The sequence below is a fragment of the Cajanus cajan genome, chromosome 7 (genome assembly GCF_000230855.2).
Source record: "Cajanus cajan strain Asha chromosome 7, NIPB_CcT2T_4, whole genome shotgun sequence".
Taxonomy (NCBI): Eukaryota; Viridiplantae; Streptophyta; class Magnoliopsida; order Fabales; family Fabaceae; genus Cajanus; species Cajanus cajan.
In genome coordinates, this window is record NC_138523.1 from 55,860,779 (window position 1) to 55,885,212 (window position 24,434).

Here is a 24,434-nt window from a genome sequence, read left to right on the forward strand (position 1 = left end):
TAACAAGTTATATTTATCAAATTATTAGTTTATCTATAAATATATTAATAATATTATTGATATAATATCGAAAATTATAATATACGTTAATTTGAATAGATAAATAATTATTTAATTTTAAAAAATTATATATATATATATATATTAAAATTATTAATTTTTAATAGGAGAAACAAAAATCATACTATTATGATATTTGAGGAACTAAAATTGTTCAATTAAAAATTGAAGGACCAAAATCGCGCAATTACAATTCTTTAAGGACTAAAATTATGCAATTAAAATCTTGGAGATCACAAAAATGCACAATTGTAATACTTGAGGGATAAAAAATGCAATTAAACCAATATTCTTAATTAATTTTATTAAAAAATATAATAATTAATAAGATAAAAGGAATATCACTTTATAATTTTTTGCAACTTATTTAAGATTAAAGGAATAAAATGATAAAAATTAATAAGATAAACATAATAAAATAAAATATAAAAAAATATTAATATATTTATTTTATTGGATATAATAACATAATTAAAATATAATTAATAATATATATTTTATAAAATTATTAATATTTTATATATAAAAAAATAAAATAAAACCGGAACGGCCTGTTCTGAAACTGGAACGCGCCGTTCTGGTGCATTTTGGGTGTGTTAATTTTGCACCTGGAACGGGCCGTTCCGGATGCAAAATTAACACACCAAAAGTGCACCCAGAATGGCCCGTTCCGGTTTCAGAACGGGCCGTTCTGGGTCCAAGTGTTTTCAAAAAAATTCTCATCCACGTGGATGCTACGTATGCATCTACGTGGGGTCCACGTGACTAAATGTTAACACCGTTAAAGCAATTTGGACGGAAAGTCCCACATTGAAACCAATTAATTAATTTAGGACTAAATTGAAACCAATTAATTAGTTTGGGACCAAATTGAGACAAAAAATTAATAAGGGACTAAATTGAAACAAAAAAAAATTATAAGGGACTAAAATAGGGTTTTAGCCTAATATCTAAACTTTTTTATTCATTTTTAGTTTAAAAAATAATAATAAACTTATTTAAAAGGAAAGTGTAGGAAAAGATATAAAAGGAGGCATAAGAATAAACAAAAGAAGAAAAAGACAAACCTCCAGCCCAAATGAAAGCATTTACTCATATCCACACCACACTTACAACAAACGAAATAATGGGTCCCAGATTATGATGCAGCAATCACAAGTGTAATGAAACAGGGATATTCATCCACTGCTTGACTTCGGCTGTGAAGCACTTGGAAAAGGGCTAATTGAGCACAAAATGGTCATTTTATAAAATATTTATCAAAATGGGACAAATTTGAAACTATTTACTAGTTAAATTTTCCTTTTCTATGTTAGACAATATTTTTTAAATTTTTTTAATGTTAGAAAAAATCTTATTTTTACCTGTGCGTTATATGAAAAGTTTCCACATGACCATACATGAAACTTTTCTATGTTAAAAGGGCGTTTTCTATGTTTTTAATAAGTTTTTCAATAAAATTTTGGGTTCGAGTATTGTATGTAGATTTTTTATTAATTTTTACTCTTTTTTTAAGTAATTGTACACTACCACTTTTACAAAAAGATGCCACTATTTTTATTTAAAATAAAATTTATAAAATATCTTAATTCCACTAATATCTATAACATAGTTAATATACGTATACATAGTAGTGTTTCAAGAAGACATTGACAATGAAATTTTCTACATAACCCATACGTTAAAGTTACGTGGTTTTTTTTATACTCTCAGTCGAGGATCCTTTTTCCACCAGAGTTTTCATTGCTGACATAATAATGTATTTATTTTGTCTCAGTCGAAAACTTATATTTTGACTAGCGTTTTCACGGTGTCTGGTAGTAGAAGAGACAAAACAACGTGAAAGTATAAAAAGCCGAGGCAGATGATAAACACACCTCCACTCTCGTATAAGCACATCCCCTTTTTTAAAAAATATATATAAAATGTTTAAATTACCCTTAAAAAAAATAAATTTTCTAAATTTACACCTCCTTCCCCACACTCCCCGTACCCTGCACCCCCCTTCCCCGCACTCCCACACTCCCAAAACCTACACACTTCAATGTCATTGATTGTCAATTATACTATAGAACCAGAACATCGAATCATGAATCCAATAAAAAATTAATATATCTCATTCTCAAATCAAAATAAAAACAATGAATGCCTATCAACTGAAATCATAAAAAACAAACAAAACACACGAAACCATATTCAAACAAGAACTACTCACATACAACTTTAATCCATATCTTCTGGAAAATTCCTCCATCTCCTTTCCCCGCTGTCGTGCGCAGACCCACCTGCATCAAAAGGATTCCCCAGATATATTCTAAAAGTCCTGTGAACAGGCCTGTTACTCCCCCTTGCACCTGCACCGCCATTGTCGCTGCCACCACTATCTCTCCCACTGGACCTCGACCCATCATCGGCGTTCCCCTGCGTCCGATTCTCGTAATCGGCGTCGTCCGTGGGCAATTCGTACTGGCACACGGGGCAAGAGTTGTGCAGGCGAAGCCAGGGAATCAAGCAGTCACCGTGGTACACGTGCTTGCAGGGCATTTGCGTCACATGCGACCCCTTCTCGAACTCTCCTGGCAAACCGCGCACTGGTTCAGCTCCGAGTTCAGCATGTCGTCATCGACGGTGACGGTGGGGAGTTCTTGACGGCGTCCTTGGCGGCAGGCGGCGTGCCATAGCGGTTGGGGTCGTTGTCGGCGAGCTGCTGCATCAACTGCTCGAAGCCGGGGCCGGGGGTGCGGAAAAGGGGTGTAAATTTAGGAATTTTATTTTTTTAAAGGGTAATTTAGACATTATATATATATTTTTTTAAAAAAGGGGTGTACTTATATGAGAGTGGAGGTGTGTTTATCATCAGCCAAAAGACGATGTTACAGGCCCAAACACAGGCCACTACACTACGAGGCCCAAGCGACATACCCGCAAGCCTTTATGTCTCGGGACTCATGATATATACACCTCCTTTTTTTAATAAGTACACCTTCTTTATTTTTTAAAAAAATTTATAAAATATTATGTTTTTTTTATAAAAAAAATTAATTTTATATCTTTAATTTTTAATTTACTACTTTCTTCTTTTTTTTCACATATTTTTTTTCTCTTTTAGTTTTCACATGCTACCAAAATAGGTGAGGTGAATGAAAGGTAAATTGAAAAAAAAAAGAGAAAATATGTGAAAAAAAATTAAATTAAATATTATGGATGTAAAATTAAAAAATACAAAATACAAAATTAAAAAAAATTAAGAATATTTTAATTTTTTATTTTTTTTTTTAAAAAAGAGGTGTACTTATATAAAAAAGGAGGTGTATATATCATAAACCATGTCTCGGTGATTATAATTACAATGGATGTCTCTTAAAGGCCCGTTACGATAACTCTCTTCTCCCCAGTTTATGTAAACCTGTAGGGTGCAGATGATGTCTCTTAAAATTAGGGTTACACCTACTTGTATATAAGCTGGATGGATATTTGAAATGAGACATAAGATGAATCAATTTTACCATTTTATTTCTTTATTTTTGTTAGTATAGTAGCATAACCCTATGAGAAGAATAGGAAAAGGCTGCAAAAAAGAAAAAAAAATTATGATTAAACAGTGTATCTTGTTTCTATGTCAACTAGGCGTGAGCAGAAATTTCGGCCTCGACCGAATCCGAAGTCTCCGTAGGTGAGTTTTTAAGTGCGGCCGGTTTTTGACGGTTTTTCCAGTTTTTTGGGTTGTTAGAGTCGGTTTGTAATGGGTTTTGTTGGTCGGGTTCGGGTTAAAAAATTTGAACCCGTGGATATCCATACCCGACCGACCCAAAACACTTAAAAGATATAATATTTATTCTTTTAAAGGTAGCAGTAGCACTGCGAGACGACAGGAAAACCCTAAGCGCTGCTGCTCACGCGAAACCTTCTCTTCTGCTCAGAAACCCTAACCGCCGCTCATCCTCATCACTGAGAGTGCTTTGTTGTTGTTGATGTTGGGGTTGTTTGGTCTTGGATGAAGAATAGTTAGGGTAGCCATGTTTGATCGATTGGTGCTGAAGGTGTGGATGGTGCGGATCAGTGTCATGATGGGTGGCATAGGGTACCATTTGGGGATGGTGTGGCAAATTGTGAGGGTTTTCAACTCCTACCAAGGCAGAGAACATTCCATTGGGTTCCATCAACAAACACCTTCAAGTCAAGTTTTGAAGCAAAAGGAAGGAACTTTGAATAAAAGGCACTTACCCTTAATCGAATAGTTGAAGAAATCGGAAAGGGTGGCGATGGAGGAGGACATGAATATGGATGAAGGAATTGTGAGAGAGAAGAAAAAAATAAAAAATATAAATATTGGGCCCAATATGGCCCAATCCCACTAACCCGATCCAATTAACCGAGACCCGAAAACCCGAACCCGACAAACCCGAAACACTATTCACGGTTGAAAATGGTTTTTTTTTTTTTTTTGATCGGTTTGGATTGGGCTTAATAATTTCAACCTGAATCCGTCCGAACCCGCCCCTTGCTCATGCCTATGTCCAACAATATGACTTTCTATATGTGCTATATAAGGAGGATTAATTTAATCAAACTTGTAATTAGAAGTTCTTTTTTGTGGTATTTTGAGTAAACATGAAATGGTTAAATAAAAAAACTAAGTAGGAAAACGTATGAATTAGCATTGTCGTGATTACACGAAGCATATAAGTCATATTACTTTAAACATTAGGAGAAATAATTAACAAAAATTGATTCTAAAAAAAAAAAATTCCGGATAACGAAAGAACAAAAGCTTGACTTGCTTCATTGACTTCAGTTGAGATGTGCCACAAGAAAGTAATTGAACTTGTAATTATGATGCATGACATTCACCCAACTTTTGCATTTTTTATAAACAAAACAAGAAACTGCAGTACAAGACTAACAAATTCACACTATGGCCTTATTTTCCTTCAACCATCTTCTCCTCTTCACGTTTCTTATCTTTACTCTTACTGAAGCATCATCCGTAGATGTCCCTATATTCCTTCGCGAAAACTGCACAACCGACGAAACCTTCACCGCTAACACCACTTTCCAACTCAACCTCAGGACCCTCTTTTCTTCCCTATCTTCCAACGCCACCGGTAACACCGAATTCTACAACACCACCGTCTCATAAATAATTTATTATTTTTTTACCTCAATAATTAAATTTGAAGTTTTCCGGTAGTTCATGGCATAAAAAATATTCATTTATTTAATTATAAACTACTCTATCCTGTATAAGATACTGAGTTTCATTTTTAGTTATATAGCGATTTTTTGAATATTAAAAACCCATAACGATTGAGCGTTAAAGATGTTCTAGGTAATAGAAGAGTAGGAAATAAAAATAACTTTGAAGTTTTTACAGATAAGCGCAAAGATCAAGTTTATATTTTTCTGTTTTTCTTTGCTTTATAGGTGTCAAATAAATTGTTTGCGTGTCTAATAATCATTTTTGTAAATATATAGCATTAGTCTTACTCTTATCTTTATGTTGAAAGAAAAGGTCAAAATAGAAATGGAAATCCGTGAGGAAACGGGAATATATATGAGCACGATCATAAGTCTTCCGAGAATGGCTATCGGGTGTTATTTTCCTATTAATAGGGGGAAAAATGGATTGGGTGCAGAACTATCAATTTGGACCCATCTGGGTGGAAAAAAATAATTTGGATTTTGGAAAACTTGGTGACTTTTAAAAATAATATTCAAATATGCCTAATGTTTCTGTTGTCTAATTCAACGTTGTCCTCGTTCCAGTCAAAACGCATCCAACAGATTTTCATGCGACTTTAGGTCAGCAATTATTTGTGTTCCACGTATTTACGATTTTATAATTTTCTTTAAAATGTGACACACATATTAATGATTTATACAATAATTTGTATATAATTTTTTTAATATTTTTTTGTCACATTATTTATTATATCTCAAAATTTTCTTTCTTAATTGAACATGTATATTGTTGCTTTTGACTTTAAGAAAATGATTTCAACATAGTAATATGCTATATATATAATTATTATTATAATATATTATTAGTACAAAATATCTATTAATTTTATTGATAATTAATTGTTTTTTCAAAGAATCTAATTGACAATTATCTTTAATAGAATTTTCTCTCCTAACTAAATTTTTTTATCTGTAAAATTCAAATTCTGTACTTTTTAAAGAAAATTTTAGTCTAATTTCACTCAAACCAACATGTTAGTATGTAATTATAATATTATGCAAGCGTAATTTTTTTATATTATTAATTAATTAAAAACTATCTTGAATATAATTTTTAAAAATTATTATGATATATATGATAGTTTATAATAATTGATAATATATTTTTTTAATTAAGATTCATTAATGGTTTTTTTTCTACTCTCTTATCTAATTACATATTACAATATGTAATAAGTTTATTAATTTTTATAATAATTATTTTAAAAATCATCTCAAAAACATTTTCTGATTAATTAGTTGATAACATAAACTTTTTTACACTAATTACATAATAATTAAAATCACGTGAAGAAATTTTATTGTTATAATTGAATTTTAATTACATTCGGTCTTATTAACAATCGTTAGAACATTTATTAAAAAAATTAAACAAAAATGAGGAGATTTTATATCTTGAAAATTTATTTTTAAATCTTTAACCAACATTCTGAAATAATTAACTAACTTCTGTAATCGTTGTCAAAAATTCAGATTGTTTTTTTAATCTGAAAGGGATTTAAGTGAAAAACAACATACAAGATTGACAAGATTTGGCTTGGCTTGCTTCATTGACCGCCAAACTCTTTGGTGTCCTTCCTTTCATTGCCTGCCAAACTATGTGTCACGAAGGGAAATCAAAGTGTGTGCAAATTTAAAGTCACAGGCACGCACTTGTCCTCGTAAAATAACAAATGTCAACAAAACTATAAACTCAAATTAAACATTCATATCCAACTACCGTATCGTAGTACTCTGATATGAGATTATTAACACTCTAACAGACGCATCAAATCGATCATGTCTAGGAATTGCTTGAAGCTCCTCTTTCTCTTTGTCCTCAGTTTGGCAACAACTAAGGCACAGGATCCAACTTTTCTTTACCAGGATTGCTCAAGCAACGGAACCACAGCCAACAGCACCTTCCAATTAAACCTCAGGACCCTCTTCTCTTCACTCTCTTCCAACGCCACCGCCAACAACGAATTCCACAACACCACAGTCGCAGGAACAAACCCCTCCGACACACTCTATGGACTTTTCATGTGCAGAGGTGACGTCTCATTTCAGCAGTGTGGACAGTGCGTCGAAAACGCCACACAGAAACTATCATCAGACACCAAGTGCTCCCTGTCCAAACACGCCGTCATCTGGTACGACGAGTGCATGGTTCGCTATTCCAACCGCTCCTTTTTCTCCACCGTAGACACAACTCCTACTGTTGGCCTTTCAAACACCGCCAATATCTCAAACCAAGCAAGCTTCATGCGTTTGATGTTCGACACCATGAACCAAACAGCAGATGAAGCAGCCACTTCTCCTATTGGTGCCAAGAAATACGCCACCAATCAAGCAAACATATCAGGTTTTCAGACCCTTTATTGTTTGGTTCAGTGCACGCAGGACTTGTCACCACAAGATTGCAGAAGTTGTCTTAGTGTTGCCATAGGGCAACTTTCATGGTGCTGTGAAGGGAAACAGGGAGGGAGAATTCTAAATCCTAGCTGTAATGTTAGGTATGATTTGTACCCTTTTTATCGCACAAACACCACTCCACCATCAGCCTCTCTTCCTCCAACTCCAACCACTTCTTCCAACTCCGGAGGTAATCTAATAATATATATGATTCACAATTTCATGTTTTAGTTATATTTGGATTCATCAAAAGGTAGAATGGAACGGAATGAAATATAATGCAACAAGGTTTCCTCATTTTGAAAATACAGAAAGTGGTGGGATCTCATCGGGGACAATTGTTGCAATTGTGGTTCCAATTACTGTGGTTGTGTTGCTATTTATTGCTGGCATTTGGCTCTTAAGTAAAAGAGCAGCAAAGAAGCATGACTCTGCGCAAGACCCAAAAAGTAAGTACTAAATTGAAAAGATATTGACTTTGCTTGTTCTTAGATGCACATTTTGCTATTATAATTTTATCTAATAGACATGCCGTTTGGCTTCTTAGCTGGAACTGAGATCAGTGCAGTGGAATCCTTGAGATTTGATTTCAGTACAATTGAAGCAGCCACAAATAAATTCTCTGATGCTAACAAGCTAGGTCAAGGTGGATTTGGTGACGTTTACAAGGTATGAAGTTAGCACGATATTGTTTCTTTATTAATAACTAGCACATTATACCGATTTCTGTGCAAGCCATTTAATTTTTGTGCAAAAATTCAGGGCTTGCTCCCAAGTGGACAAGAAGTAGCTGTCAAGAGACTCTCTAAAAACTCTGGACAAGGTGGAGTGGAATTTAAGAATGAAGTAGAGGTGGTTGCAAAGCTTCAACACAGAAATTTGGTGAGGCTTCTAGGATTTTGCTTGGAAGGAGAAGAAAAGATACTTATTTACGAATTTGTAGCCAACAAAAGCCTTGACTATATTCTTTTTGGTAGGTTCATCTTGTCCGAATTCTTTACAGTGTACATTCCACATTCCTGCTTTAATTTTTAGTTTCCAGAATTTGTCTGAATTACTATTTATATGAGACCATACTCAAGGAGGCTATGCATAATTAACATGATACAATTCAGCATTTCATTAACTGAACATTAACCACAAGTAAAATTGTATGGAAGTTGATTCTTAGACATGATTTTACGTTCCATTAAACTGATTAACTTTATATGAGTTTTTTCTCATGAATTGTTTATATCGTTCAATGTGCAGATCATGAAAAGCAAAGATCATTGGATTGGACAAGGCGTTACAAAATTATTGGAGGAATTGCTCGAGGCATTCAATATCTTCATGAAGATTCTAGGCTTAAAATTATACATCGTGATCTTAAAACTAGCAATGTTTTGTTGGATGGAGATATGAATCCAAAAATCTCAGATTTTGGCATGGCAAGAATATTTGGAGTAGATCAAACTCAAGCAAATACCAATAGGATTGTAGGGACATAGTAAGTACAATTTTTTCTATTATCTAGCAGTTGCAGCATTTTTTTGTGAAAGCATGTACTGGTTTCCAATTCAACCAATCTAAATATCATCATTAGTTCAAACATCTTGACAGATTCGAGCAAAAATAAAAAGAAGATTCATTTTTGTCATTCTTTAGACTCTTGCATTTTGTTCCCGATGCTGACAATTCTTTATTGATGGTTGAATGTGTTTTAGTGGTTACATGTCTCCTGAGTATGCAATGCATGGAGAATATTCAGTTAAGTCTGATGTATACAGTTTTGGGGTCCTCATTTTTGAGATTATAAGTGGCAAGAAGAACAACTCTTTTTATGAAACAGACGTTGCTGAGGATCTATTGAGCTATGTGAGTAGAGAGAATATTATATATTTTTAGCTCCTTTGTGCTAATTCACTCATACTGTATAGTGTATATTGTATAGTGATAACATTATAACAAATGGTCGATGAAAATTTGATACAGGCTTGGAAACTGTGGAAGGATGAAGCACCCTTTGAGTTGATGGACCACTCATTAAGAGAATCATATACTCCAAATGAAGTTATCAGATGTATCCATATTGGTTTACTCTGTGTCCAAGAAGATCCAGCAGATAGACCTACAATGGCATCAGTGGTTCTTATGCTTGATAGTTACTCAGTCACTCTACCGGTACCTAATCAGCCTGCATTCTTTGTAAATAGTAAAACTGAACCAAACATGCCAAAGGCGATTAAAATTGACCAGTCTACTACCAATTCAGCAACAAAGTCTGTCAATGAGATGTCGGTTAGTGAATTAGATCCTCGATAAGTATGAAAATGTTACGATGTTTTAAAGAAAAAGCGTATCCGTAGAAAAAAGAAAAAAGCCTTTTTGTGAGTCGTGGCTTCTTATGACAGAAGTACATACTCGACCTTGTAACATGTTGTGATTGTTTATTTTTCAACGTGGAAAAAATATATGCGGGTCGTTTAGTCCGTTTTGTATTTATTGCGTGTGGCACCAGAGTCTTCACTTGATTGTTTTCTGTCCACGAAATGTAAACTTATTCAAGTTTAATGAAGATTGGCGGTATAAGTTGGCAATAAATCAACTTCTAGAATGTAGCCCACATATCATTATGGTTATATATCTACGACTTCTTCAACTAAAGAATAGTGACAACCAATTTGGGTGAAGTATTTATGTGATTTGTTTTAAAATGAAACCTTAAATTCTTGTTCATCCATGAAAAACAACAAATGCAGAGCTAGTCTTATGAAATATGATAGTACTCTACTACTTCAAAGATAAGATTATCTAGAAGTGCATCCACACATAAGACGATGAAATCAAATACTGTCCTGTACTGTCAATTCACTGTTAAGCCGTCAAATTTGACTCAAACTGTTTGCAAAATAAACAACCAATCTCTACCTAAGATATGGAAAATAATCGGCAGACACCAAATATTATTTAATACTTGAGAGGAAAATAAGAGAAGATAGAAAAATGAAAGTTTAATAAATGATATTTTTTTTAACTCAAGTTTAGGTAAATTAAGTTATAAAATTTCTTTTAAGGTTAGGACAAGCTTCAAACTTTAAAGAATACGCATAAATTACTCGCTGGACATTTTTAAATCGTCAACAAGATTGAAACTTGCATCCTTCTAAGATATTAGATATGAACCTGGTATAATAATATGAGAAAAAAAATTATAGGTATGGATAGATATATAGTGGCTGTCTCGGTTTGCATCTTTTTCCACCACCTATTAGTAAAACGATTGGACTTGGAATTTGCTTTTGTTAATGTTTTTATTTCTTGTAAAAGTCCTTCTCACTTTCCATTCCCTAACTCAATGACACACTCTACTTATCTTATTCAATCTCCATCAGGCCTTCTACATATCTAGTGGCTGTCTCTGTTTGCATCCGTCCCACAAACACTAGGTTCTAAAAAAGTAAAGAAAAGACAGAATAAGAAACGTAAAATATCAAAAGACAAAAACAATTGGCAAATTGAAGAAATGTACAACCTCCTACAAATCCTTCTCTAAACCAAGATCAGCAAGATGCCTCCTTCCAACTACTTTGTAATTCACCGGCTTTTCTTCTTCCTCTTTATCTCTTTTATCTTTCCAACGAAAGCAGCTCCAATTTACAGTTCCCATGCCTGCACAGACTCTTCCAAATACCAACAAAACAGCACATTTCAAACCAACCTCAACCTCCTCCTCTCTTCCCTAACCTCCAACGCCACCCATGGCACCCACTTCCACAAAACAACAATCGACAGTGACACCCCCAACGCCGCCGTCAAGGGCCTCTTCCTCTGCCGCGCCGACACCCTCGCCGCCACCTGCCACGCCTGCGTCGCCGCCGCAGCAACGGACCTAAAACGCCGATGCCCGGTTGAGAAAGAGGCAATAATCTGGTACGACGTGTGCATGGTGCGCTACTCAAACCAATACCTCAACAACATAGTACCCTCAGTGACCATCTCCGATTCCGGAAGCGTGGCTCGCGTTGACCTTGACCGCTTCAACGACTTGCTGGCGGGGTTGCTGAATTCTCTGGCAACGAAAGCTGCGAATTACGTGGATGAGAAATTCGCAACAGGGGAAGTGAACTTGACGAGTTCGGTGAGGCTTTATGGGTTGGTGCAGTGCACGCCAGAGTTGTCGTTGTTCGATTGCAACATGTGTTTCAGAAGCGCCATTGCTTCTGTTCCGAATTGCTGTGACGGGAATCGAGGAGCGAGGGTGTTGCTTCCAGGATGCAATATCAGATATGAAGTGTATCCGTTTTACAATAGCACCGAAACATTGGCCCCACCGGTTGCAAACTCTCGTCCTTCAGGTACAGCGTGAATTGTGCTTATTTGTTTTGAGTTCTGACTAGTGAGTGATTGAATTTATTGATGTTTGCTCAGAAAGGAGTCGTGTTGAAGTGATTCTTACATTTGTTATACCTATTGTTGCTGCAATGGTGCTTTTCACGTTTGGGATATGTGCTGTCATGAGAAAGCAAGCTAGGAGTATGATACAATTATGGAGGAAAGCTGATGCTGCAAACGTTGGAGACAATTAGTTATCAGTATTTTAATGGGAAGCCTGAAAATGTAGAGTCTGAGTGAACTATAACTTCAGCGTTAGTTTTTACAAAGTTTTGTTTGTGATTGTGAGATTGGAGTAGCAGGCTAAGCTAGCAGCTGTATCAACAATGTCTATGTTTGCTGTAATTACTTTGCCAGATTGAGTCATTGTTTACATTTTACATGTAAAAAATTAGTTCTTTAGATGTCAACGGAGTGGGTGTGTGGATAGTGAATCTTGATTTATATTACTGAGTATTTATAGATATTTATAAAAAGGTAATTCACATCATATTATATCAACATTGTATGATATTATTATCTCACATCAAAATATTAGGAAATTATAATATATATATATATAATATTTTTGGTTTTTTTATATAAAAAATGAATAAGTAATTCTTTAATAATTAATATATTTAATACTTTTATAATACAATAAAAAAAATTATTTAATATAAAAAATGAGAGAAAATATCGAAGAATTTGTAATGAACAAATATTTGTAGATATATACTATGAAGATTACACTATTGAATGGATGCAACTGCGTAACTGTGATTAGGGATGACAAAAATACCTGCACCTGCGGGTATTTGTGGATAAAATTCGCTACGGATAATAAATAGATAGGCTAATTAAGTACCCGCAGATAATGAGGACGAATAACTTTTTACCCATTTATAAACGGGGCGGGGTGGGTATGATAATATTCATACCGACGGATACCCGTTTAATAATATTTCTTAAATATCCTAATTATCTTTGTACCACGTAACTCTAAAACTACACTCTCTCATCTTATTTTCTTTCCATAGAATTATGTCAGATGTAATTTGATTAATTTTATAGATTTGATTGGACTAATAAGATTTATGCATTTTAAGTTGTTTACTTTCATTTGGAATTATGAGATTGAATTATTGTAATTTTGTAATATGAGACTTTCACTTACTTGTATGAGATTAATGTATTTTAAGTTATTGATTATCTTGCATTTTTATTATTGTTTCAACAAAATTAACATTAAATAAAAGTTCAAGATTAACATTAAATTTTTATTTTTAATATTTAAAATAATATTAAATATAAACTTAAAATTATTTATAATATAATTTTTTAATTTCTTAAAAAATTTATAAATATTCATTGATATCCATGAATATCCATAAATATTCAAGAAATTCATGAATACCCGTTTAATAAATACTCATACAAATAAGAAATAAATATGAGATCAATTTTTAATCAACAAGGTAGAGGGTGGTTTATTATTATCCGCCAATGGCCGGTTGCCATCCGTAACTGTGATACTCGCCCATTACTTAGACGCCGAAACTGACCGTGGGTTCTTTAGTCCTTTCATTTGACTAGTCTCAATTCTTTCTCTATCAAAACATAAAAGATATTTTCTTTAAGTGAACCAGGGAAGGATTGACGTAGACTCACAATAAATATTTTTTGTATAAAATATTTTTTTTTTAAATATAGGTGTTTTTTTCAAATATGACAATAATATTCATTATCTAAATTTGCACTCGACCTAAATAGGTTTAAAATTAGCTATTTTCTTGAAAGTTAGAGTCCCGTAGAAACTCATTTGTAATGAAAAATAATAATAATAAGTTTTTTTGTAAAATAAACGAAGATAAAGACAAATTCATTCATTCTCACGTATTTGGTAGAAAAGAAATAAAATAAGAGGAAAAAAAATAAAAAACAGTAAATGTGTTTAATTAAAAAAGAAATAAGAGAAATAAAAGTGTGTGGAGTTATTAGTGATTTTTACTTATTTTTATAAACTTATTTATTTGTTTGAAATGAAACACCTCTATTTTTGTTTTGTTACCAAAATAGATAATAAAGAGGGAAAAAGAAGAAAAGGCTAAAGTCGAGAGTCGAACCAATTGCATATAAGTGAGTGTTTGACCCATCTCGCATTCTAGTGGTCACTTGCGTCCTCTTCAAGAACAGTGGCTGCATTGACATGGGACAGCGACACGAGTTTGATTCCCGTCAAACTTTTTTTAATAAAACTGTGTCTGTAACACGGTGACACTGTTTAATGATTCATAACTTAACTCGTGTAATACAAATAAAAGTTTGATAAGAATGGGAAGAGCAAAAGGGTTTGGTGTTAAATAGAAGTCTTGATTGAGTTGTATGAGTGAGGGGAAAACTCATCTTCATATCGCCAGAACAAGTGAATCCTGTTGAGAGTTGAGAGATGTGTATTTTCAGAAGCTCTTCAAGGCACTTGTTACTTGTCTCTGTGTTTGTATTGCTGAACTATGCAAGTGAAGCAGCTCCTACATACAGCGCACATGCCTGCACAAGTGGATCCTATTACCGACCCAACACAAGATTCCAAACCAACTTGAACCTCCTCCTCTCGTCCCTCGTCTCCAACGCCACCCTCCACGACGGCTTCTACCGCACCAACATCTCCCTCGGAAACCCCGACGAGGTCAAGGGACTCTTCCTCTGCCGCGGCGACGTCACCACCCCCTCCGTCTGCCACGACTGCGTAGCCGCCGCAGCAAAAAACATCACACAGCTGTGCACCAACCAGACTGAGTCCATAATCTGGTACGACGAATGCACGCTGCGTTACTCCAACCTTTCCTTCCTCAACAACATAGTTCCAAGTGTTAACTTGGAAAACACACAGAGCATCCCTCAATCCGACGCTTCCCGCTTCAACGATCTTCTCGCAGCCACGTTGACCGACGTAGTGCAGGAAGCCGTCAATTCTCTTTCAGGTCACAAGTTTGCTACAAAAGAAGCGGATTTCACGAGCTCCATCAAGTTGTACACACTGGCGGAGTGCACGCCCGATCTGTCCACCTTTGACTGTAACATGTGCCTCTCAGGCGCCAAAAGCTCCCTCGGTAATGGAAAACGTGGTGCACGCTCCCTGCTTCCGTCTTGTAATCTAAGATATGAATTGTACCCTTTTTACAATGCTTCCGCCGTCTCCACTCACCCAGACCTTCCCCCTCCATCTTCAGGTACATCTTAGATACAATACAATTGCTTAGCTCATCTTCTCTTACTAGAATTCAAATTTCATTCCAGTCATTCACATAATAAACATCTAAGTTACTAACTTGAAACTACAGTTATGATAAGACAACTGCACCAAAAGTATTTTGAAAAACTGAATCAAAGTTTTGTCTAGATAATATAACCATGTCAGCTTCTAAATTCCGATGACATCATTTCTGGGGTGTCTTAGAAAGTGACGAACCTGTGCAGGAAAAAGCAGTATCTCTCTAATTGTGGCCATTGTTGTCCCCATTGTTGTTGTGCTTGTTCTTTTCATCGTTGGCGTCTGCTTCCTACGTAAGAGGGCAAGCAAGAAGTATAATACTTTTGTCCAGGATTCAAGTAATCTCTCTTTTCCCGTCAAACTGATTGTTTCGTATAATTTGGTTCCTTTCACTTTGGTTTGATTGCTGATAATTACTGTCTTTCTTTGCTCTGTAGTTGCGGATGATCTCACTGATGTGGAGTCCTTGCAATTTGACTTGGCTACAGTTGAAGCAGCCACAGACAGATTCTCAGATGAGAACAAGATTGGACAGGGTGGATTTGGGGTAGTTTATAAGGTATAAACATGTTTATGCTAAAATAGTAAAATGCTAACACGTCTTTTTTATGCTAAATTAGTTAAGTTGATCTATTCCTGTGCTTGTTTTCAGGGCGTCCTCCCTAATGGACAGGAGATAGCTGTGAAGAGGTTGTCGGTAACCTCCTTGCAGGGTGCAGTAGAGTTCAGGAATGAAGCTGCCCTTGTGGCCAAGCTTCAACATAGAAATTTAGTGAGACTATTGGGATTTTGCTTGGAGGGTCGGGAGAAGATCCTTATCTACGAATACATACCAAATAAAAGTCTTGATCACTTTCTATTTGGTATGCACCTTTTCTTACTCTTCTATTGTGTGACATCTCTATTGATTTCCCTGAACAGACTGATATGAAAACTCAAAGGCAGAATCACTTCATTGTATTCACATGATGTTATTACCTTTTACCTTATTAAAGAACAGCCACGTTGAAAATGGGGTAGTAGTTGTGTATAAACGAAATTGTAGTAACTTTGCTATTGCTAATCTGGATATTTCATTTTGGCAAATTTTGTAGATCCTGTAAAGCAAAGAGAGTTAGATTGGTCAAGACGCTACAAGATTATAGATGGCATTGCTCGAGGAATTCTTTATCTACACGAAGATTCCCAACTTAGAATTATACACCGTGATTTGAAAGCCAGCAATGTTTTATTAGATGAAAATATGAATCCAAAAATTTCAGATTTTGGCATGGCAAAAATTTTCCAGGCAGATCAGGGGCAAGTGAATACAGGAAGGATAGTTGGAACTTAGTAAGTTTGATGTCTTTATGCCGTCTCCTCTTATACAGTGACTTATATTATAACATATAGTCAGTTAAGTTCTGCAGAAAAAAAAAATGATCTTTCCAAAATAGTTATTTCGTCTCTAAAAAAGTGGATTATATGTTTTTCAGTGGTTACATGTCTCCAGAATACGCAATGCGTGGACAGTTCTCTGTGAAATCAGATGTGTTTAGTTTTGGTGTTTTAGTTTTGGAGATTGTGAGTGGCAAAAAGAACACTGACTTTTATCAATCGAATCGGGTTGATGACCTCTTAAAACATGTGAGTATATAAAAGAGTTAATTTTTTTAATTCTTCTCTATTGATACCAACCTTAGCTGCAATGCCGAGCTATGCACTATTTCAGTGGGTGTGGAATGAGATATTCCAAGTTTAAGCACTAACGTTATTCTACCACAGGCTTGGAAGAATTGGACAGAGAAAACACCTTTGGAGTTTCTGGATCCAACTCTGAGAGGCTCTTATTCAAGAAATGAAGTCAACAGATGCATCCATATTGGTTTATTGTGTGTTCAGGAAAATCCATCTGACAGGCCTTCGATGGCCACTATTGCACTTATGCTGAACAGTTATTCAGTTACCATGTCAATGCCACGACAGCCAGCATCTTTTTTGCGTGGAAGAAGCCCTAATAACGGGCTAAACCAAGGGCTTGACTCTGATCAGTCTAGCACTGATCGGTCTACCACCTGTTCAATTCCATGGTCTGTGAATGAAGTATCCATTACTGAAGTATACCCTCGCTAAAGGATTGCTTTTCATGTTTTCTTCAACCAATCCAGTGTAAGTTCTAGTCTTGTCAAACTATGGTGTTACTCTGTTAAATGTAGCTAACGGATATATATTGTAAATATTAATGGCTAAAAGAGTTCTGTCCAGTAATTCATGTCGGATGAACATGTAGATTAGATAAAGCATTTTGGTTATTTTCGTTTGGGGAAGGATTTGCAACAGATTGTACATTTCTGCAATTTCTCAATTGTTTTTTATATTCTATGTAAACTATGTTTCTTGTTTTTTCAAGAAACTAGTATTTTTGGATCAGTTGTAAACAGAGACGGCCACTAGATATCTAGAAGGCCTGACGGGGTTTGAATAGAAAAATGCATAGAGAAGGACTTTTAAAACAAAGGCAAATACTCCAATCGTTTTGTATATAGGTGGTGGAAAATGGAAATAATTATGATGTGCGGACAAATCCCCGTTTGGTTTTGCGGAAAATGACGAAATAAAAAGGTTAATTGTGACCCACCTCACAAGTCCAGTAGAAAGAGAAGAAATATCTTAATTAGTTAGAGAGTGGTTAGTTAATTATTTGGTGAACATTTTGAGTCAAATTTGACGATTTAACTGTAAATTGACACAGGAGGACAGTACTTGATGTGTGGATACCCTTCTCGAACAGCTTATCTTGAAGTAGGAGTAAAATACCATCATAAGACAAACTCTGCATTTTTGTTTTTCTTGGACGGACAAGGAATTAAGGTTTTATTTTAAAGCCAAAATCGTATTCCATGTTCAGGCTAATGAACAAATGGCAAAAATACTTCATAAATATTGGTCGTCGCTATTCTTGAGTTGCAGAAACCTTATTTATATTGCCATAATAGTATGTCGGCTACATTTTAGAAGCTCACAACTTATACCTCCAATCTTTATTAAACTTGCACTAGGTAAAGTTTAAATTTAGCGGAAAGAAACAATCAAGTCGTCTCTCGTGCCACACGCAATAAATACAAAATGGCCTAAACGACCCGAAGATATCTTTTCCACGTTGAAAAATAAACAAGATAGACGAATACACTCTTTCTTTAAAACCTCCTCACATTTTCATACTTATTGAGGATCTCCTTCACTAACCGGGACCGGCTTCTCATTGACAGACTTTGTTGTTGACTTGGTAATAGACTGATCAATTTGCAGCCACATTGGCATGTTTTGTTCAGTACTACTATTTATAAACAATGCAGGCTTGTTAGGTACCGCTATAGTAACAGAGTAACTATCAAGCATTAGAATTATTGATGCCATTGTAGGTCTATCTACTGGATCTTCTTGGACGCAGAGTAAACCGATATGGATACATCTGATAACTTCATTTGGAGTACATGATTCTCTTAATGAGTGGTCCATCAACTCCATGGCCGCTTCATCCTTCCAAAATTTCCAAGCCTGTATCAAATGTGATCATTATTCAGTACCAACGAATTAACCCAAAGTAGAAAAATAATTATAATATTCTATGTACTCACATAGCTCAATAGATCCTCAGCTACGTCGGTTTCATAGAAAGAGCTGTTCTTCTTGCCACTTATAATCTCCAAAATGAGGACTCCGAAACTATATACATCAGACTTTGCCGAATATTCTCCGTGCATTGCATATTCTGGAGACATGTAACCACTGAAACACATATTGAACCATCAATACAGTACTGAAACAGGAGTCTAAAAGAATGACAAAAATAAATGCTCTTTTATTTTGGTTTGAAACAGCGAAGATGTTTGAACTAATTATGATATTTAGATTTTGTGAATTGGAAACCAATGCTTTCACAAATAAATGTCGCAAGTACTTACTATGTGCCTACAATCCTGTTGGTATTTGCTTGAGTTTGATCCACTCCAAATATTCTTGCCATGCCAAAATCCGAGATTTTCGGATTCATATTTCCATCCAACAATACATTACTAGCTTTAAGATCACGATGTATAATTTTAAGTCTAGAATCTTCATGAAGATAATGAATGCCTCGAGCAATTCCTTTTATAATTTTGTATCGACTTGTCCAATCCAATGATATTTGCTTATCAGGATCTGCATATTGAACAATGTCAACATTTTAAAAGAAGAATCTCTAATAAAGGTGAATCAATTTAATGGAATGCAAGATTAACTTGTCAAAGAATAAGCTTCCAAACAAATTTCTCGTGGTTGAGGTTCGGTTAGTGAAATACTGAATTGTATCGGTGTTAGTTATGCATAGCTTCCTTAATTTTGGTCTCATGAATGATTCAGACAAATTCTGAAAATTAAAAGTATAAAGCAAGACTAAAGAATTTGGATTAGATGAGCGTGAGCCTACCAAAAAGAATATAGTCAAGGCTTTTGTTGACTACAAATTCGTAAACAAGTATCTTTTCTTCCCCTTCCAAACAAAATCCTAGAAGCCTCACCAAATTTCTGTGTTGAAGCTTTGCAACCACCTCTACTTCATTCTTAAATTCGTCCCCACCTTGTCCAGAACTTTTAGAGAGTCTCTTAACAGCTACTTCTTGTCCACTTGGAAGCAAGCCCTGAATTATTCAAAAAAATAGAATGTCATATGTAGAAATTGGCTTGATGTACTTGTTATAATAGCGTGCTAACTTCATACCTTGTAAACCTCACCAAATCCGCCTTCACCTAGCTTGTTAGCATTAGAGAATTTATTTGTGGCTGCTTCAATTGTACTGAAATCAAATCTCAAGGATTCCACGGTGCTGATCTCAGTTCCAGCTAAGAAGATGAAACGGCATGTCTATCAGATAAAATTACAATAGCAAAGTGTGCAAGTGCAACAAAGAACAACCAAAGTCAATATCTTTTCAATTTAATTACTCTTCCTCCTTACTTTTTGGGTCTTGTGCAGAGTTACGCTTCTTTGCTGCCCTTTTACTTAAGATCCAAATGCCCCCAACAAGTAGCAGCACAGCAATTGCAATCGGAACCACAATCGCAACAATTGTCCCCGATGAAATCCCACTACTCCCTGTATTTCCAAAATGAAGTGACATTATTACAATTCGGTCAAATTTGCAAATTTCCATCGAATTTAACTGTTGTTCATGTTTCTCATGATATTGCAACTAGTGAATACACAACATTTGATGACGTAAGGAAGAAATCAGATTTTTGAAAAGTCCAAACCAAAATAGACTTGATTCATTTTATAGAAGTGTATTGATTGACTGATTTGTTTTTTTATAAAGTAGATGGATTCGATTCTTTTAAAATATGGATATATTTTTTTAAATTAGATAAGTTCGATGCAGTATTGGATATTTATTTTATATGTAAAAAAAAAATAGATTGAATAATTGAATTAGTTTTACAAAGTAGATCGTTTGAATATTTTTTCAAAATTAGATTCAATTTTTTAACGTGAATTGGTTTGGTTATGAATCGATTTGAATTATTTATTATTTTTTTTTGCACATTCCTAGATAAAAGAAGACAAAATGGAAGATGAGAAAATATAGTGTTACTTCTATTATTTGAGTTGCTTAAATAACCATGAAATATAATGAAAATTAACGATTTATTGTTTTGATCAATCTAAATATAACTCATAGCATAAAATTCTGAATTTCATACTTGCATTAAAAAAATAAGATTTTGCATAAGTTAATATGAGAGAACTTTGATAAATTAACTTATACGTATGAAGAAACTTTTATTTATTTCATTTTTTTAAATAATTGTGAAGAAATTTGACTAAACAAGAGCATATAATATTACCTGCGGAGTTAGAAGAATTGGTTGGAGTTGGAGTTGGAGGAAGAGAGGGTGATGGTGTGGGCGTTGGCGTTGGAGGGGAAGCAGTGGTGTCTGTGCGGTAGAAAGGGTACAATTCGTATCTAACATTACAGCTGGGATTTAGAATTCTCCCTCCTTGTTTTCCTTCACAGCACCATGGAAGGAGCCCTATGGCATCACTAAGACAACTTCTGCAACCTTGGGGTGACAAGTCCTGCGTGCACTGAACCAAACAATAAAGGGTTTGAAAGCCAGATATGCTTGCTTCATTGGTGCCGTATTTCTTGGCACCGATAGGAGAAGTGGCTGCTTCATCTGCTGTTTGGTTCATGGTGTCGAACATCAAACGCATGAAGCTTGCTTGGTTTGAGATATTGGCGCTGTTTAAAAGGCCAACAGTAGGAGTTGTGTCTACGGTGGAGAAAAAGGAGCGGTTGGAATAGCGAACCATGCACTCGTCGTACCAGATGACGGCGTGTTTGGACAGGGAGCACTTGGTGTCTGATGATAGTTTCTGTGTGGCGTTTTCGACGCACTGTCCACACTGCTGAAATGAGACGTCACCTCTGCACATGAAAAGTCCATAGACTGAGTCGGAGGGGTTTGTTCCTGCGACTGTGGTGTTGTGGAATTCGTTGTTGGCGGTGGCGTTGGAAGAGAGTGAAGAGAAGAGGGTCCTGAGGTTTAATTGGAAGGTGCTGTTGGCTGTGGTTCCGTTGCTTGAGCAATCCTGGTAAAGAAAAGTTGGACCCTGTGCCTTAGTTGTTGCCAAACTGAGGAAGATAACAAGGACAAAGAAAAAGAGGAGCTTCAAGTAATCCCAAAGCATGGTGTTGTTGATGCCACAAATGTTTGTGCAGCACCAACGTATACGGTGGTTGACTGGTTGGGTATGGACTATGGAGTGTTGCAATTTATAGGATTGTTTGGTTAGCATTTCTTGTTTCTTACTTTCCGTGACAAGTGCGAGCGAGTCTAGTCAGTCAATTTTGTTGCTGTCCACTTAAGTACCTCATTTTCTTCCGCATAATAATAATAAGGGAGTTACGGGACCCTCTAAAATTGACGGATTTTAATACATTTTTTTTATGTAAATTTATAAAAAATTTAAAAAAATATATATATAAATTAGAATGTGTTAAACTATAAAAATTAAAATATAAAGTTTTTTTATACAGCTAAACCATAGCGTTTATGCAACTATAAAATTGAAATATTAATTAAAAAAAGTTTACCCATGTTTGATTTCAATATTTGACGTTTGACTAATTCTACAAATTATCCCCTACCTCATATCTCAACGTGTGCCATGCAATTATATCTCAAAATCTCAGTTAAAACCCTACATCACATTATTTTGATAAGATGTGAAATAATGTAATATTTAAAGATATATATATATATATATATATATATATGTAGTTAAATATTTTAAAATAATATATAAAAAAATTATTAATATTTATTTTAACAAGTAATTGATATATGTTTTGATTATAAATTTTATTTACATGATTTTTTATCATGTTAAGCTACTAAATATAACATTACTTAAGTATTAAAATTTAATGATTAGTAAATGTTAATTTGATGAGAACTAAAGTTTCTTATTTTTAAAATTAAAAAAATTAAATATTTCTATTTTAAAATAAAAAAATCAAAATTATAGATTAAATAAATTTAAAAAAAAAATACAATTTAACCTTTATTTTTTCTGATTATATTGTCTCTCGATTAACATCATAAGTTATATTAATTATGTTAATTATAAAGTTTTAAAAAATTTAAAGTATAAAAAAAACTACTCTAAGCTATGAAATATAACTTCAAAATAACTATAAATTTTAATTTCAAAATAATTGTATATTTTTATTTTTTTATTTAACTTTTATTGTCTCCTCCTTATGTTAATTAATTGTACATATCTATATCAACTAATTATATATATATATAATATAATATAATATAATATAATATAAAGAACATATTAATATATGTAATTTTTTGTTTTTATTTTTTAGTGTATCATTATATCCTTCATTTATATTATTTTTATTATTATTTATAATTACATGATTACATATTTTAATGTTATTAAGATAAAAATATTATAAAGATAGTCGAAATAAGTATTGAACTTAAATTATCATGTTTTTTAATTATTTGAATCCTTTCTCACTTAACGATGGGAAAATAACGAATTGCTGAATCTAAAGTCTCCCGAAAATCAGTTGGATACGTGTTGACCGGGTGAAGGACACAGTTGAAGTAAACAATAAAACATTATGCATATTTGAATTCTTTTAAAGTCACGGAGGCTTTCAAATTACTTTTTCAAAAAACTCTCTCTCTATATATATATATATATATTATTTATTTATTATATATAACTTAAAATTTATTAAAAAAATTAAATACAAACATATATTATATATATGAATTACACCAAAAGTTTCTGTAATTTTTTTTTTAAAATTGTATAAGTTATATATAAGATTTATAATAAATAATTTATATTATGTTAAAAAAATTATTTTTAATTATTAATTATTTATTCTAAAATTATTAAAATTTAATTATAAAAACATGATAAATAAAATAAATTGATTTACATGAAGTTGGAAAAAATAATCTTGAAAAAAATAATCTATATAAAAATTCTCATCAAATGGCTTCTAAAAATGTTCTCCTTTGTGTTTAATATATAAAAATTAATATATATATATATATAAAATAAAAGGATTTCTTTATTTTAAGAATAAATCTCGATAGATTTATTTCATTCAATAACTTATCATTTACATTGAGTTTTAACAATTCAATTTTTAAATTAAAAATTCTTATTACATAGATTAAATCTCTAAAAATTTTAAAAAAATTAAAAATTAATTATTTGATGCTTCATTTTAGTAATTCAAATTGATGGATAATCATAACAATATTTTATTTGTCAATTTGAATTAATGAAATGAAGTATTATATAATTTTAAATTTTTAAAAATTTGCAAATTTGATAAATTTTTGATTTAATGATTAGATCTTAAAATTTAATATAAATGATGAGTTATTAAGTAAAGTAATTCTATAATAATTTACTCTTAGAATAAATGGATCCCTCTTTAATATATATATATATATATATATATATATATATTAAGATGATTTTTATTTTTATAATTATATTTATCATTAAAAAAATATTTTAAATATATAAATTATATTATAATTA

General features: G+C 33.5%; 4 protein-coding genes and 1 pseudogene across 5 annotated transcripts; 3 read left to right on the plus strand and 2 right to left on the minus strand.

The window, feature by feature from the left end:
• Positions 1 to 2,283: 2,283 nt before the first annotated feature.
• Positions 2,284 to 2,806, minus strand: LOC109813277 (E3 ubiquitin-protein ligase RING1-like; annotated as a pseudogene).
• A 4,050-nt stretch (positions 2,807 to 6,856) lies between these two features.
• Positions 6,857 to 10,278, plus strand: LOC109813288 (cysteine-rich receptor-like protein kinase 25). The gene is made up of 7 exons (XM_029270682.2): positions 6,857 to 7,885; positions 8,007 to 8,144; positions 8,243 to 8,364; positions 8,458 to 8,668; positions 8,947 to 9,184; positions 9,402 to 9,552; positions 9,670 to 10,278. Exons 1-7 carry the CDS (start codon positions 7,081 to 7,083, stop codon positions 9,997 to 9,999), a joined length of 1,995 nt encoding a protein of 664 aa, XP_029126515.2. The 5' UTR covers positions 6,857 to 7,080; the 3' UTR covers positions 10,000 to 10,278.
• A 762-nt stretch (positions 10,279 to 11,040) lies between these two features.
• Positions 11,041 to 12,479, plus strand: LOC109806172 (antimicrobial ginkbilobin-2-like protein). Its single transcript, XM_020368556.3, has 2 exons — positions 11,041 to 12,032; positions 12,106 to 12,479. The coding sequence occupies exons 1-2, from the start codon at positions 11,246 to 11,248 to the stop codon at positions 12,261 to 12,263; spliced, it is 945 nt and encodes a 314-aa protein (XP_020224145.1). The 5' UTR covers positions 11,041 to 11,245; the 3' UTR covers positions 12,264 to 12,479.
• A 1,771-nt stretch (positions 12,480 to 14,250) lies between these two features.
• Positions 14,251 to 19,505, plus strand: LOC114915749 (cysteine-rich receptor-like protein kinase 10). Of its 2 annotated transcripts, XM_083060172.1 has the most exons (8): positions 14,251 to 15,281; positions 15,529 to 15,660; positions 15,760 to 15,881; positions 15,975 to 16,185; positions 16,417 to 16,654; positions 16,798 to 16,948; positions 17,087 to 17,470; positions 18,054 to 19,505. In XM_083060172.1, exons 1-7 carry the CDS (start codon positions 14,498 to 14,500, stop codon positions 17,432 to 17,434), a joined length of 1,986 nt encoding a protein of 661 aa, XP_082916298.1. In that variant the 5' UTR covers positions 14,251 to 14,497; the 3' UTR covers positions 17,435 to 17,470; positions 18,054 to 19,505. The 2 variants fall into 2 exon arrangements, with proteins under 2 accessions (XP_082916298.1, XP_029126516.1); XM_029270683.2 differs by lacking the exon at positions 18,054 to 19,505 and having other exon boundaries at positions 17,087 to 17,631.
• On the minus strand, positions 18,266 to 22,157 carry LOC109806069 (cysteine-rich receptor-like protein kinase 10). Its single transcript, XM_020368421.3, has 7 exons — positions 21,188 to 22,157; positions 20,301 to 20,438; positions 20,064 to 20,185; positions 19,773 to 19,983; positions 19,267 to 19,504; positions 18,940 to 19,090; positions 18,266 to 18,859 (listed from the first exon to the last, which is right to left on the minus strand). The coding sequence occupies exons 1-7, from the start codon at positions 22,140 to 22,142 to the stop codon at positions 18,524 to 18,526; spliced, it is 2,151 nt and encodes a 716-aa protein (XP_020224010.2). The 5' UTR covers positions 22,143 to 22,157; the 3' UTR covers positions 18,266 to 18,523.
• Positions 22,158 to 24,434: the final 2,277 nt, after the last annotated feature.